This window comes from Alligator sinensis, unplaced genomic scaffold (assembly GCF_000455745.1).
Source record: "Alligator sinensis unplaced genomic scaffold, ASM45574v1 scaffold1112_1, whole genome shotgun sequence".
Taxonomy (NCBI): Eukaryota; Metazoa; Chordata; order Crocodylia; family Alligatoridae; genus Alligator; species Alligator sinensis.
In genome coordinates this window covers 492,595-503,153 of record NW_005842327.1, presented here as the reverse complement: position 1 = coordinate 503,153, position 10,559 = coordinate 492,595, and the positions used below count along the sequence as shown (strand labels likewise).

General features: G+C 41.9%; 1 protein-coding gene across 2 annotated transcripts in view; it reads right to left on the bottom strand.

Moving 5' to 3' along the window:
- RAPGEF5 (Rap guanine nucleotide exchange factor 5) overlaps positions 1-10,559 on the bottom strand; it is a 265,239-nt gene that overhangs the window by 109,125 nt on the left and 145,555 nt on the right. For both annotated transcript variants that reach the window (XM_025210018.1, XM_006028585.3), the window contains 2 exons: positions 4,396-4,514; positions 3,930-4,018 (listed from right to left, as the gene is read on the bottom strand). In XM_025210018.1, coding sequence (XP_025065803.1) covers positions 3,930-4,018; positions 4,396-4,514 — 208 coding nt within the window. The remainder of the gene's footprint in view (positions 1-3,929; positions 4,019-4,395; positions 4,515-10,559) is intronic.

Sequence of the window (10,559 nt, the reverse complement as noted above, 5' to 3'; positions counted from 1 at the left end):
AGGGAAAGCAAAACCTTTAACCTTTAGGTCAGGAGTGGGAACCTACAGGGAAGAAAGGGTTCTGAGGAAAGAACCACAAATGTGAAAAGAAGTATAATGGTTAGGGAGGAAGATCCTCAGCTTTAGATCAGTCAGAGATCATTTGAAGCACTGGTGAAGATTAACCCAGGTGGAATACCAACCACTATCAATGCAGATTATGGATACTGGCATGTGACATACCTTACTTGGTTGCTACGAGAGACCCCCTTTTCTGGATGCACTAGGAATATATTTCTATGGGATTTCAGCAACCTCAGAGAGAATTGAAAGAACTGTTGTCTCCAGAGTTTAGGGGAGTAGAGCAATCTGTACATTTGTCTCTGGAGTACCAGATCATAAGTTGATTAAACCAAATATTCACAGTGAGATGAGCATTTCCTCCCCCTCACTGGGGAGACACTAGCTGGTTTATTCGGCTCCACAAAATTTGGGATCTCAAAAACAGATATTCCAGGTAAAAATTGAAGCTTGGCTTCCCCCTGAAGACTATATTTACTTTGCCATTTGGCAATATCACTTTCAGAGGATGCTGCAAGGATTAACAAATTCCCTTCTGTACTCAGCAGACACAAAAACAGCAGTTACTAAATGTCAAAGCCTATGGTCTCCTAGAAATAGAGTCAACCAGAGGAGACATGGAGTCCTGTGGGTCTTACATCTAGGGTGCTTAGGAAGCCCTCTAACATGTGGAGTTTCCAGTACACTAGTGACGTACATACAATCCTGTCTCTCTATAGGCAGGGTACAGACGTTACACTTTTACTGGTATGAGTGATCAGAAATCAGTCTATACCCATTACTGAACAGAAGTTTGGCACACATAGACTTGTTTAAAAGTGGCAGAACCCAGTCTAAAATTTGCCCCTCCCCCCCCACACCACCACCGAAGGGCAAATGCATGTTCTGTTCACTACTGATCTAAACTATGGCACTTACAGAAAACTTCATAACCTGGAACGATTCCACCTCAGGCTTTTTAATGTCTATACCTAGCCCTAGTGTCCTGGCCTAGCTGCTATAACAGATTATTACTTCACAAATAAAGTTCTATTTTGGGTAACAGAAGCCTGGTTTTTGTACTGAAGGTTGTGGGTTTAATACCTGCTGATAACCATACTATAGTGCAGCCATGGTTTATTACACAAGGAGTGGGAAGGAAGAACATAAGGAACTTTTCTTCTTGTGATTCAGTGCAAGAGCCAAATACAAAAACAACTACCTCTGTGCTCTGGAGACTGTAAGGACTACTGTATTTTAGATTTCTCAGAGGCACAAATAAACCAAATGGATTGGGAAGAGGCAGAGGGAAAAGAGGGCAGGGCATTAAGAACTGGTCGACTACCCAGCAGGACACTGCAGCTGTATATTGTAGGATGACATTGTCTTTATGTTCAAAGTAGTTATGCCTGCTGAGACACAATTCCTCCTGGAGCTCCTGCTGGGGTAGTATAACTGCATAGTCCCCCAGTGAGCCAGACTGTAAATTACAAAATTGATTTAAAATGAATATAGAATGACAATGCTGCAGCGAGGAACATAATACATCATCAATTCCTTGAATCCAGCCAAAGCATTGAAGACCAATCAATGAATGCAGTTAACAACTACCCATTCAAAACACAGGGTCCACAGATACACTCACAGATACCTATGTACCTTTTGTGCAGCCAACACCCCACATTTTCACACACAAAAATTCTGGCAATGAGGCAACTGGTCAAATAGACCACTTGCCTGAATTGTTGAGATGAATCCACTATTCCTACACAAAAAAAATGGGTTAAACTGGTAAATTTTTAAAGTTAAGCCGTCATCTACCTTAAAAGGAAAACAACTAGAGCATATAAATATATATGAATTGTCATGAACTGCAGATCTAGCAGGCATGGTTTTCACTGTGATCATGGAAATCTGAACTCATAGTCACAACTCCTAATTCTTGATTCCTCTACAAATAACCAGTTTACAATGACCACACTGCACAGGCAAAACATTCACTCCCTATAAGGAAGCAGATGAGCCAGAGAGGTAGAGGGGGTTAGCCAACCACTAAATGTATTAATTATCATCTCCTAATAGCCAGTCAAGCAATGGCAATAGTAACTGCTTTGATGGTGATTTTTCACCCACACTCTGGAACAATAAAAAGATGCTAATGAGCAGCCAATCTAAAACTCATTGGGAAGGCAGAGTAAGAACAGCAAGGGAAATAAAAGCACAGAGGCAACAAAAAGTCAAAATAAATCTGCTCTCTGTTTTGGCCATACTGGCAGTATTCTATACTTAAAAGCATTTAGAAACAATGCAGAATATTAATGAGGAGTGCAACATATTCCAGTTAAATTAGGAGGGTGTGAACAAAGCTGACAGCAGTCTACAAGAGGCATCAGCTAATCTCCCACAAATCTGCATTCACTAATATTCAGAGATGAACTTTCCATGGGTCTAAAACCCTTTATCAGAATATCTTTTTATGAACTACTTCTGTGATATATCTATGGAATTACCACAACTAAAATTATACATGAAACTTTTATAATTATACTGGGGGAAGCAGAAACATTTGGCAGTGGTGCTTTCTCTGCACAAACTATTATTTTCTAGACAGAAGAATCAGCACAATGTATATCACAATGATCAGACACCTTGAATTTCTTTTGCTCATTCTCTGGGTAAATTATGCATCACTGCTAGGGAAATACCTTCTGTCCAATAATTAATAAAGTAGTAACTTGTTCTGAGACCCTGACACTAAGATTCCTATGAGAAATACAGATGTGATTTATATTTTTAGTCACTTTAATCCTTTTAAACATATTTATTCTTAGTAAACTCATTTGCAGTGCTGTGCACATAAAAGTATTAAAGAATGTGCATTTTAACTGCACTAGGAGCAATAAAATATACCAACTCCATTTTCAGCCAGCAACATTTCACAGCTCTTCAGCATTCTGAAATTCTAAACTAAAGGGCTGGTTTGTGCTGATATTTCTCCAGTGTAGCTACTTTTATTAACACTGTAAATAAATTGTAGGCTGCAGACACTCCTGATAAACTACCAAAGGAGTACTGGTGACAGCAAACTGCATTTAGCCAGGAGATCAAGCTGAAAAATAAACTGCATGTCAAATAGCTGGATCAATATAATAATTGCTCCAGGCTGGAAAAATTACAATCCATGGCTGAAGATGCACAACTACTTTATTAGGTTACATACTATATCTTGTGCTACAAAAAAAGTTTATAACCCATTTTTATGAAGCAGATGATGTACCAAAAGCGCTTTGATGATGGCAACATTTGTATTTAGGGAGAAGAATGAACTGCAATATAAACTGCACATCAAGTACTCTGATCAATATAATAACAGCTGCAGGCTACAAGAAATTACAATCTCTGCTTGAAGAGACATGAGTATTGTATTATATATGTCACAACTTCTGCTATGTAGGCAACAGCGTAAGCTATTTATATAATGGCAGAAGTTGTTGTTAAGCATGTAGTTTCATTATTTGTTGACATTTATGCCTAGAGGCTCTGTACCCCAGTTTACCACCTTCCACAGCCGAGTTACCACATTTCCTCCCTATATTTCTTCCTCAGGTTCCAAAGCTGTGACAGTTAGCTGGCATTCAGCAGGAGTGAGGATTTCAGAGGAAACAAAATGAAAACAAGACCCCAGGATTTGATTTCCTTTTGATAAACATGACCAAAATATCACCTTGAAATCCAGCATGTGATAGTTTAAATGAAGCTCTTAGAACACTTAACAATAGAGCTCCTTCAATACAGTGTTACCTGCTGGCTCATCAGACAATCATACAGATACAACCTCTGACACTGCCAAAGGACCGCTGTTTTAGAAACAGCCTAAATTTGTCCCTTACCTGTCTCTTTGTCCTGGGCTGCTTCCAGGTGTAAGTCATTCAGGAGATGCTCCAAAATCTTCTCCGGTGTTCCCGATACCACCACATATCTGTCAGAAAGCAAAGAGTCCACAGAATCATCCTCTGTCGAAGACTGTGAACGGCTGCTCCATTCATCCTCCTCATCCTCCTCATCAATATATTTAAAATAAGGCACATCAAATGTAGGTAGGGGCAGCTCCCTGCCTAGAAAGGCTGCAGAATCTTTCTTCTCTAAATCGGGGTCAAAGATCCTCAACCTGGAACTTCCCATAATGTACAATTAATAACAAAGACATTCCCTAAATACTACTGTGTCTTGCCATCTTAGTTCTCTTGCTGGTAACTGAGTCCATCTGGCTGCTGAGAGCTCTGCAGTCAGCTTGTGAGAGAGAGAGAGAGAGAGAGAGAGAGTGTTTCTCTGAGCACCCAAGGAAAAAACTCTTACCTCCAATCATTCTCGGCACACCCTGATGTGGGGGCTGAGCTGTGTGACGACACTTTCCTAAGCACCAGAACATCTTGGTCTTGCTCCTTCTCTTGAACAGTAGTCACTTCATCATCCGGCTTTAATTTAGAGGGGGGGAAAATAACAGAAAGAAACTGGTAAATTCTCATGGGACTCCGGGGGAAAAATGAAATAGCTGATTAGAGCTACGTTTTCTTCCTCTTGAAGCTGTTACATACTGCAGTTTCTGCTCATGATTTACAGTCAAAAGATACACAATGTACCAGGCATCTGGGCAAATCTCTGAAACCTTTAATATGTATTGACAGAGCTGGAACCTAGAGAAATCAGTTTCCTTCACTATTTAATTTTTTTTTCCTTAGTTGGAAAACAGGACAGAAGAAATGTTCCCCTTTGCTACTCTTTGTCATCAGTTTTTAGCACAGTGTATTGGATTGTTATTCGCACTAACAGTGGTGTATTCATTTTCCATTTGATGCATGCATGTTTTATTGTTTCTGAATTGCTGGTCTGTTTAATGTCTAACATCAAATAAATTAAAGGATGACATACAATAGTTAAAGTACTGCAAACATTTCATGCCATTCATAATAGGCTTACTTACTATGCAAACAAAATATACGAGCTGTAGAACTACTTATATGGGTTTAAAAAGAGTGGCAGTAAATGCACAGCAACGTACAGCCTTTATTTATATTTTTCATTCAAATCTTTTTTCTGCCACCTTTTAACTTTCAAAACAAAACAAACACAGGAAGCTAAGCTTAGTGAACATCCATGGTCTGACTCTCAACAAAGTGGAGAACTGAATGATATGGGTCAATGCACTGACTTTCTTCATCTCAGTTCCCTTAAAACAGAAGCAAGCCGGACAATCAAATCATCAATTTCTGCACAGGCAGCCTCTATCCACTGCCACAGAGCAACTAAAGCCAGCTGACTATGCAGTGTAGGAGATGAGGGTTTGCTGCTGACTGAGCAGCATACATTGACACATACCAACTGCTAGTCCTCCTAGTGGATCCTGCCCTAGAAGCATGAAGCAGCACAAGGAAAGCACAAAATGTAAATGCAGTTACATATTTCAGTTCCTGTTGCTGTAGCACTGATGACTTGTGGAGAAAAATATTCAAATGCTTAATGGTAATTGGATTTAGAATTATGCTATTCAGTAAGTCAAATATATGTTTTAGCTTATTATTTGAGCAATAAAACTAGCACTTATATGTCAACTGTACTATATTCAGCAGTTGAGAGAAAATTCAACCAGGCCCAAGATTTATTTTAAAATGTATGGTTAGTGTTCCCCTTCCTCTCATTTATTTAAATAGCCTCTTGTGGGCTAAGATCAAGTTCTATTCCCAGTAGCACCCCACAGTTTTTTTCAGGATCATGAGTCCTTGCTCTAAAGATCCAACAGTTAAAAGAGAGTTTTATCCATAAGCACCTTGTAGAATTGATCTATTTAATTTCAGCAAGGTTGGATACACCTTGGTATCAAGCCAATTAATGTCAGATATTCATTGCAAAATTTCCAGGGGACATTAGTGAGAAGCCACATAACAGAAACACTGATGCATATTCGTAATCTTCCATTTCACAGGAAGAATTTTTTGTTGTCTGTGTATTTGCAGAGCTGCAACAAAAGCAGCAAAAAATAAAAAGAGAACAAAACAGGTGTAGCATTATAACAATTGTACAGTATAGGTTTATACAAATAAGCCTCTCTCTCTCTCTCTCTCTCAAACATCCTCTAAGAACACCCTGAAACTATTATCCCTAAACTAACTGACATTCTGAAATGCACCATATATTGGATATGTATATGATGTATAGCTTGCCGATTAACCATCTATGTAAATATATGTGAAGACGGGTATATAATATATATGTGTACATCTACAGTTTGCTGCAGCTCAACAGTGGGAGGAATGTAGGCGAAAGCTGTGACATGCTGATATGGGCATGAACAATACCTTATGCTAGGAAGATAGAGTTTTTACTCTGAAATCCTGCTAAATAGGGAAGATTTCCAATAAAGATGATAAACCTCAATTAACTATTTGAATAAAACTATTCAAATCTACTATGTATATAATGCCCAGATGGTGAAGTTTTCACAAGATTCTTCTTTCCTGTCATCTTTATTTTAATTTGAAGCAGAGGAGCAAGAAATCAAATGTCAGTACCCAGTTTTGTAAAAAAACAAGGGTGTGAGGGTTGTATCCAAATTCTCTTTTTTTCTAAAAAAATAAGATCCCAGTCAATGGTGAGGTATTGGTATTGTGGGTAAGGGTCCAGGTTTGGCCCACTTAAAAAAGAAAATACTTTCCTTTACTAAGGGATTTAGATGAAATTCTGGTTATTCATTAAAAAACATTCTGGCTTCAGACTGGCCTAGTAATTGTTCTGCAAACAAACTTTAAATTTAAATATAAACAAATGAACAAACAAACATGAAGAAATTGCCCATACATTTCACTGGTTTTGGTAAGTTTTGTTTTCAAGGCTGAAAAATAATAATCTGCTATTATGTAAATATAAGGACAAGTTTCTCTTACTAGCATCCTGTATGGGTCATGAAATAGGGAATACCTATTGGAAGGCAACTGTGAACCTGGGTCACTCTCCTAGAGCCATGGATAGAAGAGAGTGAAGAGGGGTGGAGGCCACTAGGGACGCCTTCCTGTTAAATACCATAAAATATTCAAGACCTACGGCAGTCACAGACATCATGTCCCTTGAAATAGAAATAAAATAACAATATAATTAAAATGTAAGTTTTCACATTCAAGTAACTTAACAAGAAATATATTTAAGGTCTTTCTTTTTCAAAGCTATTTGCATTCATTGTCCAATTAACCTGGGGAGGCAAGCAGATCGGCATAATTGCCAGGTATCACTATTTTCATTGTACAGATATGTAAATAAAACCAAAGCAGAGAAATTACCCAAAGTCATCAACAGAACCACAACTGAAACTCAGGTGATCCTGGGATCCCAGTTTCAATTTCTTCTTGCAAAATTTCATCGCTCTTCTGATTTTGCTCCTTTACCATCTCCTCCATCCTAGAACAGGGAAGAAATAACTCTGCCTGGTTGCTAGGTTCAGGATTTGCTTGAATTAATGCTTTTCTGGAGGAAATATGGCCTAGGGAAGGGGGGCCAACCTGCAGCATGTATGCCACAAGTGGAATGGGCAGCCTGTGTTTGTGACACGTAGCAGATTGGGGAAAGGACACACAGTACAGTGGCAGATAGGCCAGGAAGTAGAAAGCAGAGCAGCAGATAGGACATGGAGCCCAGGGTAGGGAACAGAAAGCACAGCAACATATCTGACAGGGAACAAAAATCAGAGCAGGATATGGGGCAGGGGAAGGGGATTGGAGTGGCACTTGGTGAAGTTGCAGGGCTTATTTGCGGCACACCTTCCAAAAGATTGGCCTCCATTGCCCTAGAGCAGGGGTCGGCAACCCCCGGCAGACATGCCGAGCAAGGCACATGAGGCCATTTTCCTTGGCATGCGTTGGAGCCAGGGAGGCAGCAACCGTTTGTAGCCTCCCCACTGCAGCTGGCCCCAGCTCTGGGTAGCTGCTGCTAGCCAGGAGCCCAGGCTGCTCCCAGCAGGCAGCTGGGATGCTGCAAGCCCTGCTGGGAGCAGCCCAGGCTCCAGCAGCTACCCACAGCTGAAGCTGGCTGCAGCCAGGAGGCTACAAACAGCTGCTGCCTCCCTTCCCCAGCCTCAACGGGCAGAGTGCAGGCACCTGCTGCCCTCCCGGAGACCGGGGCTGGGAGGACAGCAGCTGTTTGTAGCCTCCCAGCTGCAGCCAGACCTGGCTCTGGGCCACCGAGCCCAGGCTGCTCCCGTGGAAGCCCTGCTGCAAGCAGCCTGGGCTCCGTGGCTATCAGCAGCTACCCAGAACCTGGGCCAGCTGCAAACATCTGCTGCCTCTCCGCCCTGGCCCCGGCCCCAGCCCCAGCTGCCTGCCAGCCCCAGACCCGGCCCCTGGCTCTGGGGAGGGAGCACATACCAGCAATGCTCCCCGTTGTGCTGCCCTCGCCACTTCTGCAAAGCAGCGTTGGAACCCAGCGTGGCAGGACACAGTGGGGGGCACAGAAAGCTGACTGCTCCCAGCTCCCCACTGCCCTGCCACACCTCCCCTGTGTGCATGGGAGCTGTGTAGGCAGTAGTGCAGGGTTGTGCCCCTTGCTGCTGCCCCCACCTGCAGGGGAAGAGTGGCAGGGCAGCAGGGAGCTCAGAGTGGCAGGCGGCTTTCTTTGCCCCCCGCTGTGCCCTGCCACGCCAAGTTCCAACGCTGCTTTGCAGAAGCAATGAGGGCAGCACAGCAGGGAGCATTATCAGTATGTGCTACCTCCCCAGAGCCCAGGGCAGTGTCTGGGGCAGAGAGGCAGCAGATGTTTGCTGCTGGCCCAGGTTCTGGGTAGCTGCTGACAGCCACAGAGCCCGGGCTGTGGGTGGGGGGCAAGGCGCAGCAGGGCTGGGGGGCAGGGGGCAAGGGCTTTGGATGGGATGTAAGGGTCATGTGCAGAGCTGGGGGGAAGGGGCTTTGGGCAGCAGGGCTGGGGGGCACAGACTTTGGGTAGAGGGCAAAGGGCACAAGCAGGGCATCCTGTCATGTACCCCCTGCCCTCATTTTGTTTTTCTGGCATGCTGGCACTCCAGCAGCTTCCAAGGTAGGCATTGTGGGGTTTTTCAGCACTCCAGGCAAAAAAAACATTGCCTACCCCTGCCCTAGAGGAATAACCAGAGAGTGAAAGAACTCCTGAGTTACAATCTGGGAACTGACTCAGTCAATGCATGGCCTTGGGCATGCAACTACCCCAGATTCTTTTATCTGTAAAAACCAAAAAAAACCCCTTATTTCTTACTCCTTGGGCAGATATTGTGGGTTAGTTCATGTTTGTATAGCACTTTTCAAATGTTGACTAATATACTTCATGCTTGTTATAGGTTTTAATTAATTATCTCTTTGTATCCCAGCACAGTACACACATCTAATATTATCATTCCTTAACTGCTATTTCTCATAGGGAGTTTCAGACAAACAATAAAAGCCATTTGACTTGGCAGCTCTTTAACCAACGCTGTAGACAAGTTTCCACTCCTAGAATCTATTTTTCTAGTATTGAAATGAGCAATTTATCTTCACTGTGAGTTATCCTAACAGTGGGAAAATAATACCTTTTATATTCAGCAGAAAAATAGCCCTGGGGTGTCATAAATATTTTTTTTTACATTTAGAGGAAGTAAAAACAACCGAAACACCTTGCTTAGTCCAAACTTGCATAGATAGGTCTCTTTACAGAGCTAGGGATACAAACCCATTGCTTATCACTGGCACACAAGCATATTCAAATACAAATAATAGTAATGAAAATTACTGAAGAAATGCAGTTTTCAGTGTGGTGCATATATTCATTTTGATTTCTGTGTTCTTAGCAATGGACACAACACTGAAACAATCCTATCTTATACTGACAGAGAAAGGCACAAGCGAGGCTATTTCCTACTAAGATAATTTTGGCTTTTAATTAACATTTTTAAAGAAATGGATATGCATGGTGAACTCACTTCCTCAATACTGAAATTGGTTTTGCATCTAGATTTCATTCCAACCCACCATCCCAACCCATTTCCTTGAAAAAAAGATTACTTTTTCATTCATTCCTATACAACAGGTTTGGAGTGATCTTGAAAAGCCTTTTCTGTCAAGTATGGGTCCCTTCCTACAGCATCAAGAATGAGGTCCACTGCCTTTATGGATCTCTGCCATCATTAAATGGAGTCCAGAAACAGGGCCTGTTGTCCAGGTGCTATCGATCTTGGCCTTGGAACATGCAGACAGGACCACTTATGACAAGTGTTCACAGCTAGTGCTGAAAGACTGGACCATATGGCATCGGCAACACAATGTTCATGTTAGGTTTCACTGAGCAGCAGAAGGCATACCTATGAGGTTTTAATTAGTATGTACAGTTTCATGAATGTGAGGCTTAATGACCAGTCAGGAAAACATCAGAGATACATTTTTTTTTTTTCAAAAGTGAAGAAAGAAACGAAGAGAGAATAACTGGGAGAAGGAAATTTGGGGGGGGGGGAAACAAAGCAAGTTCTAGAGAAT